The sequence below is a fragment of the Hypomesus transpacificus genome, chromosome 14 (genome assembly GCF_021917145.1).
Source record: "Hypomesus transpacificus isolate Combined female chromosome 14, fHypTra1, whole genome shotgun sequence".
Lineage (NCBI taxonomy): Eukaryota > Metazoa > Chordata > Actinopteri > Osmeriformes > Osmeridae > Hypomesus > Hypomesus transpacificus.
The window spans coordinates 6225119-6244176 of NC_061073.1; the positions used below are offsets into that span (position 1 = coordinate 6225119).

At 42.6% G+C, this 19058-nt stretch overlaps 2 protein-coding genes across 6 annotated transcripts in view; one reads left to right on the forward strand and one right to left on the reverse strand.

The window, feature by feature from the left end:
• Positions 1–455: 455 nt before the first annotated feature.
• Positions 456–12177, forward strand: blm (BLM RecQ like helicase). 4 transcript variants are annotated; one of them, XM_047034136.1, is made up of 22 exons: positions 456–863; positions 1055–1115; positions 1206–1833; positions 1936–2065; positions 2158–2270; positions 2372–2504; positions 2586–3304; positions 3412–3588; positions 5952–6070; positions 7821–7934; positions 8068–8166; positions 8256–8404; positions 8503–8609; positions 8704–8864; positions 8953–9148; positions 9323–9513; positions 9642–9786; positions 9895–10094; positions 10449–10644; positions 10772–10894; positions 11485–11707; positions 11797–12177. In XM_047034136.1, exons 1-22 carry the CDS (start codon positions 769–771, stop codon positions 11999–12001), a joined length of 4284 nt encoding a protein of 1427 aa, XP_046890092.1. In that variant the 5' UTR covers positions 456–768; the 3' UTR covers positions 12002–12177. The 4 variants fall into 4 exon arrangements, with proteins under 4 accessions (XP_046890092.1, XP_046890088.1, XP_046890089.1 ...); XM_047034132.1 differs by having other exon boundaries at positions 1055–1833; XM_047034133.1 differs by having other exon boundaries at positions 1055–1833; positions 11488–11707.
• Positions 12178–12402: 225 nt separating this feature from the next.
• Positions 12403–19058, reverse strand: part of LOC124476790 (FERM domain-containing protein 5) — a 51675-nt gene continuing 45019 nt past the window's right edge. For both annotated transcript variants that reach the window (XM_047034152.1, XM_047034151.1), the window contains exon 14: positions 12403–16841. In XM_047034152.1, the coding sequence (XP_046890108.1) occupies positions 16255–16841 (587 nt within the window). In that variant the 3' untranslated portion in view covers positions 12403–16254. The remainder of the gene's footprint in view (positions 16842–19058) is intronic.

Genomic DNA, 19058 nt, shown 5'->3' on the forward strand with positions numbered 1-19058 from the left:
ATGTCTTTTTCATTTTCATTTTAATTAAGTGAAAGAATGAGCAGTCTTAAGGAATAAAATTAAAATGCAAATAGGATGACTGATTACTAATTTCATTTATGAGTCAAATAATGCAGCCACATTCTTAAAATGAAAATGCATTTCTGGAAATGCATTTTCATTTGAATTTTGGTCACGATTTGCTTCCATAGTAGCCTACCTCGCTAAGGCTCGGTCGATACGCTCAAGCCTCAGTTTGATATTTCCCGGCATGACCTCACTCTCGGTTAGTAAGTAGTTAGTAATACCGCCGCCAGCATGCATAATGCAGGTTGCATCCTAGCATGTGTTTTTGCATTCCTTTTTGTGCGACTACATTTCCCACAATGACCAGCAGACAGGAAACAAATGAGAAGCCAGGAAGAAGATTTCTGCCAATGGCAAGCTGTGTAAACAGGCGCAAAAATGATCATCCATTCAATTGAGCGAGCTGCTAGTCCTGCTGCTACGTTATTGTGGCTTCAAGCTGAAGTCACTACAAATTAAATGTTGTCTTTCTACATAGGACGGCTTAACAATATATAATGGAGACAAAACACGGATAATATACGATTTTTAAAACAAAAAAAAGAACATGTTTAAACGTTATGAGCGCGTCTATGACTTCGACTAGCAATGACAACAGATGACAACATGTCGCAAGCTAGCAACAGTAGCTACACTACAGTATCCATTTAATGTATAAAGCTACGTGTCCTGGCTGATTTGACTTGAACTTAGCTTGCTGCAATGTCCTGTCTTCCGCAAAATAACCTGAAAGAGCAGCTCCAGAAGCATAGTAATGCAGCTCAGAGTAGACTGGCGTTAGCCAAACCAAAGCCGGGGTAGGTATTTACATGGTGTTTTTGTAACAGCAGACCACTGCTAGCCAGTATCAGTTAGTGTAGTCAACACCATGGACCTCCAATATATTAATTTGGGAAACTTGCTAATGTTGAATTGCCACATTCACAACGTGATGGAAAGTTTTGGAAACTTGTATCTAATTTGTAATGTTTTTTTAATTTGATTCCAGAGCATTTTGTTTCAGAAAGAAGTCTTCATCAGGCATCACTAAAGTAGAAATACCCACAAAGGTAAACAACTCAAATGTCTTGGCTTACAGGAGTGTCAACATCCCTCAAAACAACGCAATAACTAAACTTCCTTTGATATTTTCAACCAAGCCTAACCCACCAGTTGTCAAAATCAACAACCACTTTCTAAGCTCTGAATACAAGTCGGATTCCAGCAATCCTGTGTTCAGCTCACATCCTCTGAGCAAGTCTGTTACAACATTTCCTACGTCCATTGCGTCTGATGGACCTGCTTTGACAAAGTCGGAAAGTTCATTCACTGTTAGCAATGGCAGCAAAGCCGCAGGACTTGACGGGTCATTTGGGTTTCCTGTGAATGCTTGGGATGATTTGGATGACTTTGAAACCCCTGTCAAGGGCAAAAAGGCTCTACCAAGCCCAGGCAGAACCCTCTCAAGTGGAAAAGCACCACATAGAACGAACAGAACAGATGAAGACATCCCAGGACTTGGACTGGACCTGGCAAACAGCCATGCTGTGAAAAAGGATCCTCTGGCTGGGAAAGAGATCGCTACAGAGGGCTCAGAACAGCCCATTGCAGGCATCCCTGATGTTTGCCCAAGAGACACACACACCCAGGATGAAGAGTGGGCACCGGAGAAGGATTCCCCTATTCAGATGGCTAAGAGACGGCCCACTGCTCCATCCAAGTCAGTTTTGAGTGACAGTGAAGAGGAAATTACTGCTGAGACCAGTACAGCCAGAGGAAGTCGGACAGGTGAGACAGTATTAGTATTTTATTTTGGTCAATGTTTTATTGGCTGATTAGCATGAGATTGCATCTGTAAAGAGACTCTCTACTCTCCTTGTCTTATTTTAGGTCATAAGAAAACATGGGTTGACCCAGATATAATAGATGTTGACTATAAGGAACCAGAAGATGACTTGGATTACATCCCTCCATCCCCCCAGCCTGAAGAGTACAGTCCTTCATTTTTTTCTAGGAGAAGGTGCCGTTCATAGGAGAACTCATTTGAATCTGGTAGCTTTTCAGTATACAGTGTGTTTTTACTGATGTGTTTATGTGTTGCTTGATTTGTAGTGTTTCCAGATTGCAACCTGCTGGTTCAGCCAGTACAGACATAAGCCCTGTCTCAACAGTGAAGTCTGTGTCAAGCCTGCACAGTGTCTCAGATGCCCATCCTGAAAAAAGTGGTGAGTTGAGTTTATTCTCTTGAAACCTTCCCCATCGCTGTGAATGTCTCGTTTTAAACGCATTTTGTTTTCATCTGTGATCTTTTCTTTTGGTCCCATAGTCACTAATCACAAGACAGATGACCAGCTCTTCAGCATCATGGAATCCATCTGTTCTCTAGTGGATTCCATTCCTGAGCATGCCATAATAGGCCTGTCCTGTGGAACAGAGCTGCTACTCCTCAGGGCTCACAGGTATTTTGTTTGTGTTTACACTGAGACAGTACTCGGTAAAGGAACCTTCTCATGTCAACACAAGCATCTTTTTACCCACAGAAAAAGGATTCTTGCCAAGGGAAGTGACACGTCTATAATCAAGACCCAGCCAGACAGCATCGTGATCTTGGAACCCAGCGATAAAGAGAAGCCTTCCTTTTCACTTCCCACTCCCAGCACTACGTCCTCCAGGAACCCCTCCAAGAAACCATTTAGCAGGACGTCCGCTATATCAGTAGACTACAATAGCAGCATGTTCGAGGACTCTGACTGCCTCATCAATGAAGTTCAGACTCCCAGAACGTCATGGAAGCCCAGCACCATAGCCGATTCATACATCAGAGGACAAAAGGCGAAACCACTAATTAGACGCCAGAGTAACACGGACTCCCCATCAGCTTGTGTCCTCTCGATACCGTGTGACCTGCCTACAGACGTAACTATTGATGACCTGGATGTCCCTGAGCTCTTCTTCTCTCCTAAGAGACCAGCAGCTGTCCAGAGCAGATGGGAGAACAGTGCTTCAGCAGTGGCTGCCTCGGCTCCAGTAGAGACAGAGCTCGATGACTTCTTCAATGACAACTTTGATATAGATGACCTGAACGAGTCAGACATCCCTGACTACTTTGATGAAGCGGCAAGCTCTTCAACATCTCGGTTTAACTCCCGCACCGTGACGTCAGCAGTCAAGGAGGGAGGACCCACTAAGTTGAGCTGGGAGAAGAGACCAGTCACTCCAGCTCCTGCCTCTAAGCCTGCCCCAAAGATCTCCTCTCCAGGTAGGAAGTGCTAGATTTGAGTTGAGATCTGTCTGTCTACAAATATTTGTATATCTTCTTGTCTTGTACTCCTTCCTGCTTGTCATATTGTGTTTTTGTTTTTAAAGAGTCTACATATAGAAATCCTGCCCATGATCGCTTCCGAGGGTTCAACTTCCCCCACGCTTCAGAGATGATGAAGATCTTCCACAAGCGATTTGGTCTTCATCAGTTCCGCTTTAATCAGCTTGAGGCTATCAATGCTGCTCTACTGGGAGAGGACACGTTTATTCTGATGCCCACTGGTGGGTCGTTGATGAAGTTGCATACCACACATCATACATGAGTAGTTCATACCTACCTTACTATGGAAGCAAATCGTGACCAAAATTCAAATGAAAATGCATTTCCAGAAATGCATTTTCATTTTAAGAATGTGGCTGCATTATTTGACTCATAAATCAAATTAGTATTCAATCATCCTATTTGCATTTTAATTTTCTTCTTTAAGACTGCTCATTCTTTCCCTTAATTAAAATGAAAACGAAAAAGACATTTGAAATTTAATTTTCAAAATATGCCCCAGCAAATAGATACCAAAATTCAATTTGAAATGTAAAATTTGAAAATGAAAATGCATTTCCAGAAATGCATTTTCATTTTAAGAACGTGGCTGCAAAATCGTGACCACAATTCAAATTCAAATGCATTTCCAGAAATGCATTTTCATTTTCAAGAACGTGGCTGCAAAATCGTGACCACAATTCAAATTCAAATGCATTTTCAGAAATGCATTTTCATTTTAAGAACGTGGCTGCAAAATCGTGACCACAATTCAAATTCAAATGTATTTTCAGAAATGCATTTTCATTTTAAGAATGTGGCTGCATTAGTCAAATAATGCATACAAATAAATCAAATTAGTACTGATTAGTACTGAGCGGACATTGCATTTTCATTTTCATGTTCTGCCCGCAAAGAACTGCCCATAATTCAAAAACGAAAATGCATTCTGAGCGGCGCAGTAGAGTGACGTCAGTAGCCGCTCTTCTTCAGCTCCCTGCTGACCGAGCTACCCATCTTGTTCGGTAGGGGGCGGTGTGCACATACGCATTGCATTACATGACAAATGTGCCGGGAAATTGATTGAACTGCCGGGTCTTTAGAGGACGCATCACAGATCATGGCGCTCCCTCAAATTGTGCAGACACTGATAGAATTAGCTGAGCTGGTAGAAACTAATAATATATCTGAGTCTGATGCCCGTGACCGAGTAGAACAAGTCACAGAGAGCTTGGCTGCATACTCTGCCGTCACAGACGTACACATTAATGAGGTTGCCATAGTAAACCTCTCTTCAGTCCTGGAACGGCTGGATGCTGTGGAGCCTCAAATGGGACGGGGACGACCAACCATCCACATCCCGTTCGAGTCCATCGAAAACTATTTATTAAATGGTCTACTTTTTCCTGTGAAAGCAAGCTGTTTCACCTTTGGCCTGGTTCAGACAAAATCTGAATTTCCGCAATCTGAATTTGAATTTCCGCAATCTGAATTTCAAGAATCTGAATTCCTGCAATCTGAATTTTAGAATGTTTTATTTTTGGATCAAAATAATTCAGTTGTATTAAATTTGGCATACAAATAATTCAGATATTATATATTCAACAGCAATATATTTCAGTTTTATGAAATTCGAGACACAAATATTTCAGATCTTTCATATTCAAATTCAGATACTTTTGTCAGCTTTCTAGCTCCGTAAATCCGTTGCTTTGCATCCTCCGACGGATGGTCTGGTGGCCGACAACAGCTCCGCTATGTCCTTTATTTTTAAACCATTTAATAAATAGTTTTCGATGGACTCGAACGGGATGTGGATGGTTGGTCGTCCCCGTCCCATTTGAGGCTCCACAGCATCCAGCCGTTCCAGGACTGAAGAGAGGTTTACTATGGCAACCTCATTAATGTGTACGTCTGTGACGGCAGAGTATGCAGCCAAGCTCTCTGTGACTTGTTCTACTCGGTCACGGGCATCAGACTCAGATATATTATTAGTTTCTACCAGCTCAGCTAATTCTATCAGTGTCTGCACAATTTGAGGGAGCGCCATGATCTGTGATGCGTCCTCTAAAGACCCGGCAGTTCAATCAATTTCCCGGCACATTTGTCATGTAATGCAATGCGTATGTGCACACCGCCCCCTACCGAACAAGATGGGTAGCTCGGTCAGCAGGGAGCTGAAGAAGAGCGGCTACTGACGTCACTCTACTGCGCCGCTCAGAATGCATTTTCGTTTTCGAATTATGGGCAGTTCTTTGCGGGCAGAACATGAAAATGAAAATGCAATGTCCGCTCAGTACTAATCAGTACTAATTTGATTTATGAGTCAAATAATGCAGCCACATTCTTAAAATGAAAATGCATTTCTGGAAATACATTTGAATTTGAATTGTGGTCACGATTTTGCAGCCACGTTCTTAAAATGAAAATGCATTTCTGAAAATGCATTTGAATTTGAATTGTGGTCACGATTTTGCAGCCACGTTCTTGAAAATGAAAATGCATTTCTGGAAATGCATTTTCATTTGAATTTTGGTCACGATTTGCTTCCATACCTTACAAGGAACTCCTGTTGTTTTTCTGATGGTGTGTTTGTATGTTTCAGGTGGGGGTAAGAGCTTGTGCTACCAGCTGCCTGCTTGTGTGTCCCCAGGGGTCACTATAGTGATCTCCCCATTGAAGTCACTCATTGTAGACCAGGTTCAAAAGCTCACCACTCTGGATGTAAGTCATTTGACCTGTTATTTAGATAGGGAACATTTAGGGAAATGTTGACTAAATTACAAAATAACCCTGTGGATTATGGAAATTTATTAATTGTATTTAAATATAAACACAATAGCAAAGAATAAAAGAGAAACAGTTGAGTAGCTAAAACCAGTACACCCAGTGATGTATACTGGCCTTCGGGCTTTAGGTTCATTAGTGGAACTTTGGGGAATTTAGAGATATTCATGGCATAAAGAGCAGTGTTGTGTCATGTACTGATACTGCTCTGTCTAAATAGGGCAGTGCAGTAGCTGTTAGACTATGGAGCTAGAAAGCTGACTAAAGTATCTGAATTTGAATATGAAAGATCTGAAATATTTGTGTGTCGAATTTCATAAAACTGAAATATGTTGCTGTTGAATATATAATTTCTGAATTATTTGTATGCCGAATTTAATAAAACTCAATTATTTTGATCCAAAAATACAAATTTCTAAAATTCAGATTGCAGGAATTCTGATTCTTGAAATTCAGATTGCTGAAATTCAGATTGCGGAAATTCAGATTCAGATTTTGTCTGAACTAGGCCAAAGGTGAAACAGCTTGCCTTCACAGGGAAAAGTAGACGATTTCAGAACGACCGAATCTAGACATTCTCTGACCGAATTTTACCCCAGAACAAAAGCTAAGAGTTGCTCGTTGGAGGAAGAGTATGGACCAAGTGCTTTTGAAACTTGTAAAAACTTGTGTCTTCTCCTCTGCCACAATCGGCAGTTATTGTTACCAAGTGAGTCGAGATAGAGTCAGAGGGCGGCGGAGACCGATGGAAGACGCGGAAGAACTGGCAAAGCTATAGCCTATAAAAATTATGTTCCGTTGTTCTCTTTTCCGTGTTGGAGTTCTTTTAAGAGTTTGATGGCATCAACATCCAGCCTGATATAAAATCATGAACTTCAATTGTGTCTCTTAATTATAATACCCACACAGAAAATCCAGGTTGAATCAAGTCACGCTAGCTAGCTACTGTATTACTAATAGCCAATTTTGGATGGTCAAGCATATTTTTCATTGTCTCCTTATTCCTATCAAAGTCAATGTTCAGCCTATAGGCTATGTTCATTTCCTGAGTGACATGGATATGGATAGTGAAATATTTGCTGTCTGAGAGATCGGACAAAGTATTTAACAGCATAGATAGAAGGAGTTATCTATGGTTAACAGGATATATCTGTAGTGCGGCCGGGTGTGATTGTCGTCTGGAAGTTAGTTTCGATCAAATGCCAACGATCTCCATACTAGATCTTGCCGACGTATCTTCTACACATCAGGACGTATGTGTGCTATCCCAGATACATATGTGTGATCTGGGTATTCCTCCAACTAGCAACTCAGTTTGTTCTGAGGTAAAGTTCGGTCGTTCTGAAATCGTCTACTTTTTCCTGTGAAAGCCAGCTGTTTTACCTTTGGCCTAGTTCAGACAAAATCTGAATCTGAATTTCAGCAATCTGAATTTCAAGAATCTGAATTTCAAGAATCTGAATTCCTGCAATCTGAATTTTAGAAATTTGTATTTTTGGATCAAAATAATTCAGATATTATATATTCAACAGCAAAATATTTCAATTTTATGAAATTCGACACACAAATATTTCAGATCTTTCATATTCAAATTCAGATACTTTTGTCAGCTTTCTAGCTCCATATTAGACTGGATGTTTCTTCTGATCTTGAGATGGTTATGAATTCAAATATCCTTACATAAAAGATCCCGGCCACAAGTTTGTCTGGTGAAAAGACTGATAGAGAAGCTGCCAACATCTACATGCAGCTGTCCAAGAAAGACCCCATAATCAAACTGCTGTACGCCACTCCTGAGAAGGTAGGAGCCTTGAACATTCCTACATAATCACAATTTGAAATCACAGTTTGAAAAACTGTGTGCGGTTCTCATGGTTTGCCGAGCCTTGTGGGAAATCTCCTAGCCGTGTCTGAGTGCGCGTCTTCCTCCCCAGGTGTGTGCCAGTCACAGGATGATCAGCGCCCTGGAGAACCTGTATGAGCGAGGCCTCCTGGCTCGCTTTGTCATCGACGAGGCTCACTGCGTCAGTCAGGTAAGTTAACCATGGCCCGCCGTCCATATGTGTGTGTGTGTGAAGGCGGAGGCCGTGGCTGAGCCCTGTCGTGTCGTCTTGTCTCTCAGTGGGGTCACGACTTCAGGCCTGACTACAAGCGGATGCACGAGCTGAGGCAGAAGTTCCCCAAAGTGCCCATCATGGCCCTTACTGCCACCGCCACCCCCCGCGTCCAGAAGGACATCCTCAACCAGTTGCAGATGAGCCGGCCCCAGTTGTACGTCCTTCACAGAGCCCGGTCTTGGCCTAGCCACCAATCCAACTGTCTAACTGTGTTACAGGCAGCTGTTGGAAACCCTTGTGTGTGTTTCCCAGGTTCACGATGAGCTTCAACCGGACCAACCTCAAGTATGTCGTGCTGCCCAAAAAACCCAAGAAGGTTGACGAAGACTGCATCGGCTGGATCAAGAAGCATTATCCACGTAAGAGTCCCCTCCCTGAAGAGCCAATAGGTGGTCTAGTTGTGTTCTGATTAGTACCACCAAGACTGCTCTTCTCTCTGTTTGGCCCGTGCAGGAGACTCGGGCATAGTGTACTGCCTGTCCAGGAATGACTGTGACACCATGGCAGTAAGTCTCCAGAGGGCAGGGATCCAGGCACTGGCCTATCATGCAGGTCTCAACGATAACGACAGAGAGTACGTCCAGAACAAATGGATCAACCAGGACGGATGTCAGGTGAGGGGCCCGCTCTCGGGCCAACAGATGAGGCGTTGGATCTACTCTGTATGGATCTCCAGGATTTGACGACGTGTTCCTCTTGTAGGTGATATGTGCCACCATAGCCTTCGGGATGGGTATCGACAAACCGGACGTACGCTATGTGATCCATGCCAGTTTGCCTAAGTCTGTGGAGGGCTACTACCAGGAGTCCGGCAGGGCAGGCAGGGACGGGGAGATCTCCCACTGCGTCCTCTTCTACTCCTACACTGACGTCATCCGCATCAAGAGAATCATCAGCAGTACGTAGATCTGAAACCAGTCGTGCCAGGGTCCCGTCTTGGTTTGGCCTTCAAGGCTTCTGATCACGGTCACCTGTGTCCTATGATATTCCATGTGTTTTTATTGTGTCCTCTTCAAAACTTCTCATTGGACTTTTATTCAGATGTAACTCCCTTCTCTCGTTTTGACCGCAGTGGATAAAGATGGCAACCGAGACACGAAAGCCACGCACTTCAACAACCTCCACAGCATGGTGCATTTCTGTGAAAATGTGATGGACTGTAGGAGGATTCAGCTGCTGGCTTACTTTGGAGAGCACAAATTCAACCCCAGCTTTTGCAAAGACCACCCGGACGTCATCTGCGACAACTGTGCTAAGCCTCATGTGAGGGCCAGCCCACAGAGACACTCTTCACCCCCTTAAAGCTTAGAGTCTACACATTACTTCAATACCATGCATTATGATGAAAACATACAAAATGAGGCGATTGATTCCCCTGTCTGTGTTTCCAGCAATACAAACAGAGGAACATGACTGAGGACGTGAAGAAGATCGTCAGGTTTGTCCAGGAGCACTGTGAGAAAGTGGGGTGCAGATACGGCAGGTCCTCCAACCAAAACCGACTGACCCTTAACATGCTGGTGGACATTTTCCAGGGTACAGTTATGAAATCCCTTGCAGATAGAACAATAGTCTCACTCAAGTTTCAAAATGTCCAGGACCGGACGATTTTCATGTTTGTGTTTTTGCATTGGGCTTTACCAGGTAAGAACAATGCCAAGGTGCAGACAGGGATGTTTGGGATGGGAGCAGCCTTGTCCAGACACAACGCAGACCGTCTGTTTAAGAAGCTGGTGCTGGACAACATCCTAGTGGAAGACCTTTTTATCGGTAGCAACGGCCAGGCCATAGCGTACATCTCTGCTGGACCGAAGGCCATGAATGTGCTAAATGGACAGATGCAGGTCAGCTCAACGAATAGATACTAATTACACACACTGGCTTTATGGAACTAAATAGGTGTATAAATAACCCAGCCATCGATTCAGTTCCTGTTTACTAGATATGAAACTGCCTCAGTGCACTAAAGGTTTTTTCGATGGATTTCTTTACACACGTTACATTTTATTTATTTATCAGCATCTTTCATCCAAAGTAACATAGAATGTATCTTGCAAGCACAGCAGATAATCAAAGAGCACAGTTATCACAGTATTTTAGCAGTTAGTGCCAAGGAACAATCTATATTGCAGTGGATCATTACCATGTCTCAACCAGGCCTACCAGTGTACTACCTACTACCTCGTGTCTCCTCCCAGGTGGAGTTCTTTGAGACAGAGTCGGCCTCCAGCATCAGGAAACACAAAGCCTCCGTGGCCAAGAGCGTTTCTCAGAGAGAGGAGATGGTCCAGAAGTGTCTCCAGGAGCTCACAGAGCTGTGCAAGAAGCTGGGCAAGGTGTTTGGCATTCATTACTACAACATCTTCTCCTTCGCCACTCTGAAGAAGATAGCCGGTGAGTTTTGAATCCTCCACACACACATTTCAAAGGATTGCTGTAGTTGAGCCGATCCAGTTCTTCAGTTTTGGTACTCCCGTACTAAGTTAGTGACCGAGTGTTTTCTTCCGTTTCCTGCCGACAGAGACGCTGTCGGCAGACGCGGACATGCTCCTGCAGATAGACGGCGTGACGGAGGACAAGCTGGAGAAGTACGGGGCAGAGGTCATCGAGCTGCTGCAGAGATACTCACAGTGGAAGCTGCCCGGTTAGTAACCACACACCCTCCCACACACACTGTAGCAACCCAGGGGACTTGAAGGCCCGATACATAATAAAATAGGACTTAGACACTTGGCGTTAACATAAATTGTTCTTTTACTAATAGATTTCAGGGTAAGGGTAGTGGGACAAACTTTAACTCAGGTTTCTTCCCGTCCGGGGTCTGCTGTCCTTCATGGGGTGTGGTTCTGTGGGGGTAAAAGCAGAGGAAAAGGTCAGTTGGTTCCAGCCAGGCTCTTGTTTGGGCAACGCTCCTCCAGGGTAGTCTCTCTGGTCCTCTCTCCCTCCTGCGGCCTTGGGCTGGCTCCCTTTATGCCCTTCCCTGATTATCTGATGGGCTCCAGGTGTGACCACTGCCATGTGCCAAGTGGCTGTAGCATTTCGACAGGCAGATAGACTCCTTCTATCACCTCCCCTAATTGAAGTCTATGTACCCGCCTTCGGTGGCGGATTGGCTGGTCTGACTCCCCTGGTTTGCTACACCACACACACACACACACACACACCCTGTGTGACCCCACTTCTGGAAGTTTCTGGAGGCCAAAGTGTTGATTCATGCTGGTGTTTGTACCCCAGCAGCAGAGGACGAGCGGGGCGCCAACCCAGGGAACACTGACAGATGGATAGACATGACACGAGACAATGAGGGCGATGATGATGACGACAGCGGACCGTCAAGCTACTTTAGCAACACAACAGGCCAAAAACAAAACAGAGGACAGAAGAGAAAGAAAGCGCCCGCCTTTAATACATCCAAAAAAAGGAAGGCCTACGGCAACCAAAACTACAATTCCAAAAGGTGTGTGTAGTACGGTGAAATATTTTATAATTCCATCTGCTAGTTTGTTTTAGTTTTGTTTCACTGACTTCTGTGATTCTCTTGTGCAGTGGCTACAGTCGCAACAAATCCTGGACATCCAGTTCCAGGGGTCGTGGCCAGTCTGCAGGCACAGGCTCCACCAGGTCGGCTGCATCTTCATCATCATCATCGCCATCAGGACCAGTAGGGAGGAGGCCAGGCTTCATGGCCATCCCTGTACCTCAAACCAACGCCAGACCTTTTCTCAAACCAGCCTTCTCACACTTGAACTAGACAAGCTATCTTGTATTGGCAAGGACAAGGATACTCTGACAGTTTAGACTTGTGTTTTGTACAAATGTGTTTTATTTTTGTGCAGTTTTTGTCTTTAAATGGATGGATTTGTTGTATTTAATTGTACAGTTATGCAATGTTCTTTTAATTTTTTTATTAAAGGTTACTTGAAAATCATTTCTGGGATTGATACCTTAATCTTCATCTTCATAGATCTGGAAAACTGCGCCACATTATCTAATGTCTGGTTAATTCCTCTATATGTCAATCTTTGTGTGAGATATTTACCAGTCAAAGATGTGCACTGCAGAGTTGAACATGCCTTCAACTTCAATCAATTCAACATATGCGGAAGAACTACACACCACAAGAAGTCACACATTTTTATTCAATGTTTATTTCAAGTTTGAATAGTTTATTGGCACCAGTTACAAGGGACTATCAGAGAGAAACAATATTTCACACTGATTTGTACAGAAGGTTTCCTACAGTACAAACTTGGGTTTTGGAATGGATCGGACTGAACAAGAACTGGATTTGGCACATGGATTTCTATATATTTGTATATTTATATACTATGTAAATAAACAGCAACTTCCGGTAGAAAGATGCAGGATACAGGAGTACACAAAACGCCTACAGACACTGATATGCATATACACATATTTACATGTATATGCACAGTTGTGTGAGAATCTGTTGGGAAGCTGGCAAGAGTGGGGCAAAAGCCTGTTCTCTGGCAATATGTAGCATTGGTATTGTATAACTGAAAAGCATCAATAGATGCTTAGTTAAATGTTTTGTAACTTTGCGTAATGATCACATTTGTAAATGTACTCAAAATACTTGCTTTTATAAGTGCACCAGAATTTAACAACTTTCCCTTTGAATGTACATTTCATGGATTTCCAAAGTAGTTCAATTTAAAATGAACCTATAAAGTTAATCTAAGGGTCCATGTCCAAAATCAGTGCTATTGTCTAACTCACGACCAGCTAGTCAGAAAACAAAGGCCTACTACTAATACGCACACTGTCAGTTCGCATGAGAGATCAGTTAAAGAAATGTAAACATGACACCAGACCAAGATGTTAACAATGATTCAAGGTTTTTCAGCTGCAATATTCCTTTACAGAAAAATTAAGACAGATACAGCAAACATCTTCACCTGGACATAAGACATTGTTGTAAGTCCCCACCCAATAATCTATAACCTACAAGTTCAGACTCATCCACCCAACATTACTGAACAAACTCTATATGGGACAAAACAGTGGTTTCCCTTTAAAAGTAGTGAAATTAAAGGGTTTAGCCCACACTTTGTATAGATCCTCTGCATTTCTCTCTGCATTCTCTTATTTGCCCCTTTGGTAATGTAGTGTACATAGCTGTTTAGATACTGAATAAGAGGCACAAGGAACAACCCCTTGGTCACACTGAAGTACTGTTTAACTGTTAACTTTTACAGGTACAATCTCACCAAGAGCGCTAACAATAAATAAATACCAATACACAATGCTGTATTTACGGAGAAAAAGTTAGCTGTCTTCATTTCACATTATTATCATCAGACAACCAAATTGGATAACTCTGGTGTTTTGTGGACAGTGAAAATGAAATTATTTCATCAAAGCAATCTGACAACGCAAAAAACAATGTCCAACTTAAAATTTCCATATTAACTTATATTCATGCCCACATGCTCCTACAATTTTACTGATTATTGCTCATTGAATAATGCTGCCTTGCTTGTTGCATGCATGGAAAGACCATTGATGCTACATAATGCTCAAAAAAATGATTGTAAGGTAAGTAAATAGACCAAGGAAAAAATATTATCTTTCCAATTAGCTAATCTTTAGTTTCTGCTTCCAATCTTAACTGGTTGATTTTATAGCATAAACATGTGATAATTACATAAAATGAACATCCTCTTACAGTTTGTTTTTATATTTTACAGTCTCTATCTTAAAATGTTTCTTGAGTTGTTATTCCTGTTAGTTTATCAGCTGTCTTTGTGTGTCAGTAAAATATAAATAAGGTTGTGGCTCTCTTCAGCTGTACTGTAAATCTGTATCCATGAATGCTTATGAAACTTCAAGTTGTGATCTGTATTCATGGAGCTTGGAGTCGGCTAATGTGGTAGCAGGCTGGTCTCCCCAGAGCAGACAGCACCACTGGGAGCTCAGTGGAGCAGCTGTGTAGGAGTTATGGTGTTAAATAACAAGCCAAAACAGGCAATGCTGCATAGCCAATAAGATCACGCGCCACCAGGAGCTCATGTACAGTATGTGCCGTCTTGACCTCTCTCTCTGGTCACTATCAAAGTTTCTCAAAATCCCTTCTTCTGACGTCCCCTGTAACTCTATCTCTTTTACACTCTGCCCGTATACTTTTTTTCTTATTTGTCCAAAAATAAGATCATACTCTGTCATTATCTGTCAACTGTTCTTATTACCAACTAAAACTTGTGTTACATCCCAACATACAGTCACAAACAAGTTCAGCTATACCTGTACCAGACACAGGATACATGAAACAAGTTTTACCCAGAATCCAGCAGCTATTACAGCAGAATTATTGCTCCTTCAATCGAGGCAAAAGAATCTGCACCATCAGTCTCAAACTACAGAATTAAACTTATGTATTGTAATGTGAAAAGGTATTAACACATTATAGACACCCAGATTTTTGTAGTAGTTGATACTAGGGTCAGGTTTACAGTTTAGACAATATACTGTTTGCCAACCATTTGCTGTGCCTTGCTTTTCTAAATTGGGCCATTAACGGTGTTTCGTGATGATTACAAATATTTGCATACTGTGAAGAAACTGTAGCTGCTAGTGGAGGGGGAGAGGTGGGATCAGTGGAGTGTGGATCAGGATAAAAGCCCTGTTTTCAAGACCCTCTTTCAATATTTCCACGAAGGCTTGACCTAACTTGAAACAGCTCTAAAAAAGGTATAATTTAATCTTCAATAACAAAATAACATTTCAGTTCTGTTAAAATATACATGGAAAACTGTCAATATATTAGGAAACAAACTACTTTGTACAAAAAGTACATTATTGTTATTTTTCTAACAATCAATTATAGTATGGTATTCACAAACTTAAGAGCAAGGCTGATATGGAACTGAAATAAATCTTTTTTTTATATAAAGAAATCTTTCTAATTCATAACAATAACCAAGAAAAGTGAATAAAATTAAATAAAGATATATGACTAAACAAATGTGCACATTTAAAAGTACTAAAGTATTAAAACAATGGTAGTATTGCACATCTACAGTATTTAGACTGATTCTATTGGCGCCGAGGGGTTGCAAGAATTTGAGCATGAACACTTCTCTAACAGTTGCTGACACTATTGGGTCACGTAACATTGTTACTGCTTTATTTAACTGTATCCCTTATAACAATTTAAAAAACAGATCTGAACTTCACAGCTTCTACTTTGTACATCATTTATACTAAAGTATCATTGACTTTCTTAAAAACAATTCACATAATTAAAAACTTTCTTCAGTCATTAACGTTTTCTTTTTCCATAAAAGGCATTTGGCATTGTCACCCTGACCACACTCTAACAATAACTTGCACTTTCATAGATGTCACCTAGATTGTTTTCATTTCTTCAGGTTTTCTGGCCTACTTTTGTTGAACTAAATCATTGAGTTGAATTGTGGTTGTGATGGATGCTTTTTCATCTGCATACACATTACAAAGTGAATTTTTCTCTCACTTTGTTGTGAAGGATTTCTATGGTTTTGCAACTTCCCTGATTCTCTGAACTTTCCATCACATTCTTTCCTTACGCAAACTTCTGTTAAATACAATAAATATTGAATGAAGGCAAGTTTCATTTGATGCAACTTAATGTCTTGTTCCTAAAATGAACTGTTTAAAATACTTCAGTCCTTGATTTCAGTTTTGTATTTTTTCGTTTATATTTTCTGAAAAAATAAAATACCTGAAATGACCTGAAATAAAAAAAATGCAAAAATGTCATCTGGCTTTGTATAAAAAAACAAACAAAACGTAATAGGAAAAAAAGAGGGGGGAACTCAAAAAATGAAGAAAAAGAGAGAGAGAGCTCCTAGCCCAGTGTTTCCAGGAGTGGTCCGAGGGGTATGTCTGCAGGATATCATGAGAGAAGCTGGGTTCATGGCTGGGAAGAGGTTGCTCTCCTCTCTGGAGTCCTAATGGTCTTCTCAAACCCCCGAACGGGCTACGTGTGCTACGGCCTCACTCTCACTTGTTAATGAGCAACTCGCCCACCCAGCGGAGCTTGCAGGCAAACCACCGCCTGAGGGGACAAAAGTATTCGTAATGGAACTGCTCAAATTCGGGGGTTTGGCGGATATCACGTAAAAATGCAACGTCAAGGTCGGACTCGGTGAGGACGATGAGGAGGAGGAGCAAGACAAAGAGGAGTCCAATGGTCACAAGGAGCAAACGGAGGACACTTAAAACAAACTTATTCACCTGTTCCACCTCGCTGAGTGCCGAAGACCCCCCTTGGCCTTCTAGTGCTGCTTTACTGTCTGCTCCCAACTCGCCTGCTTCCCCCACTGATGGGGTGCCTGCTTCCGACTCCTTTTCCTCCTCAATACTGCACGGGGCGCCGTTAATCTGGCGCGAGACCGCCAGCTCCATACTGTGGTCGGACACCGGGGTAGGCAGGACGCTGTCGGAGGGGCTGTAGGCCTCGTCAGAGATAACCGCCGTCCCATCGCTGGCATCGGTCGCCTGGCTCCGCGATCGTGGCATGAAGGAGTCTCCGTGGGACATGGAGCGCACGGGCGTGGAGTGGGCGCTGTCACGCAACGACTCCAGACCTGGCCAGGGATGGGAGGAAAGAAGGAGGGGAGATGTGTGAAGATGTGCGAGAGATGAATCAGAAATGGAGGAAGGAAGACAGAGATGAAAAAAAGACAGAAAAGAGAGGGGAGGTGGAGGATTTTGGGGGAGAGATGGTTGGGAGGGAGAAGGAAGATGGTGGAAGCATGGACACAACAGAGTTGAAATACATCAGTACAAAAAGCCTATCAATTGAACAGAGCCCAGACTGCCTGCCAGTGGAAGAGTATTTGTTTATGGGTGGTGATGATTCAGACACACTATAGAAGCGCTCAATTGGTTTGGAGAGTCTGCTGCTTCAGTGTACCACAGGAGCTGTGTTACTGAGAGCAGACACTCAGACACCAGCCTCAGTCCAGTAAATAAACATGGACTTCCCTGACACAGAGGGTACCAGCACCAAATATACATTACAAAATGGCTTCCACTTCATGAGGAACAGTTAGTCCTTAAATATTATGTTTCAGATCTTTTCAACATTGCATCAATGCAGTGGGTATCAACATCCCGTTTAAACCATTAGCAATCAGATAACCCCACAATCGTGGTCCACAATCTTACCCCAGTAGGTCATGAAGTATGCTTATTTTATTTTAGTATATTGGCTCAGAATAGTGCTGTAAGGTGCAGAAGCCTTGATAACATGGCAATACAGGTAACACGAAGTATTGCTCAATTCAAGCACAGAGTTATAATTAACAAAAAGAGCCCCATGAAATCTGAAGAGGAAAGAATCATAATTCATGCTTCATAAAATAGATCTGAAATGAGACCTGCACCAAAATGAATCAGTGCTGACTGACGTAAATTAATTTAGTCAATGAAATGCTTGAGTGCAGTACCTCTTCAAAAATATCCTTGTTTTCATCTGAATCTACTTCCTGAACAGCTGAACCATGTCATGGCTCTCAACTGGGTGTAGTGATCGGAAGTGTATACTAGATTAGATTTCTCTAGATAAGAAAGTCAATACAAAACATATAAACAACACAAATTTACCAACAAATAAACAAAAACCAGAAACAAATACACAGTACGATAAGTGTGCATTCTGACATTCTTTTTAAAAGTGCTAAACATTGCAGTGCTCTACAGGACAGTATGTCTGTGCAGAGGAGAGTCAACACTGACTGTCACATTCCTCAGAAAGCCACAGCAGAAATATCATACCTTCTTTCTGAAGGAGAAGGATTAACATTTCATCTTTTGATGAGTAGGCACATTTGAACTGCCATATGTGTGCTTTTCAAACAGAATGAAAATATCTTCATCCGAGAATCCCAAGGAGAAGATTAGGTGATGCGTACTAAACCCAGCTGACTGCTAGGGTTTTGTCAAATCAAAAACAGAAAGGATGAAAGTGTGTGGTGATGGTAGGGTAAGGTAGTGTGGGATAAAGCTGACAGCTTTCTTTACATGTAGGCAATCTCCTTCACTAACATCCCAGGGTATGGCTGGTTGGAGGGCAGATTGCTACAGGCAATATCCATACCTCCAAATGAGAGGTAGCCATAAGCCAAAATTCTCTTTCTCAACAAACCAAAAATCCAAATCCATCACCAAATCATGGTACTTCACTCTCACCAGACAAACTCTAAATCAAAACCAGGATATTAACTATGTGAACCAACATTCCAATAAAAGACTCACTGCATAAATCTAAATTTCAATTCACCATGGACCTCCATGAGCCCAGTGATTTAAAAGCCATGACATAAAGAGGCACAGCACCATTTCCATTCTGTCAACATTGACGATGTATGGCTGATTTAAGACCCAGAGGACACCTGGCGGCATGTAATCAACACAGTCCCATGGGCCCCGTGTTGAGATGACTCTACCTGTCGGAGTGCAAGGCAGAGGTGTGGTCGACCGGGGCAGGGGTGAGGCGCTGGCAGACTCAGGCAGCCCGGTCAGGATGGGGTAGAGGGGCAGCACGCCCAGGGCCTTGCCCAACATGCGGGGCCCCAGGCTCAGCACGCGCACCTTCACATCCCGGTAGCAGTGGTTGATCATGCGCAGGTGGACATTCACCCGGGTGGTGATGCGGATCAGACACTTCACCATATTGGCGGACGCTAGTGGCTTCTACAGCTAGAGCATACGCGTCCCTGTGCTCCCCCTCCTGTTCTGAACGCTCTCTCGCTGGGCGTGGAACGTTTGGTAGGCCCGATAGGTAGTCCCCCAGTTGCCCG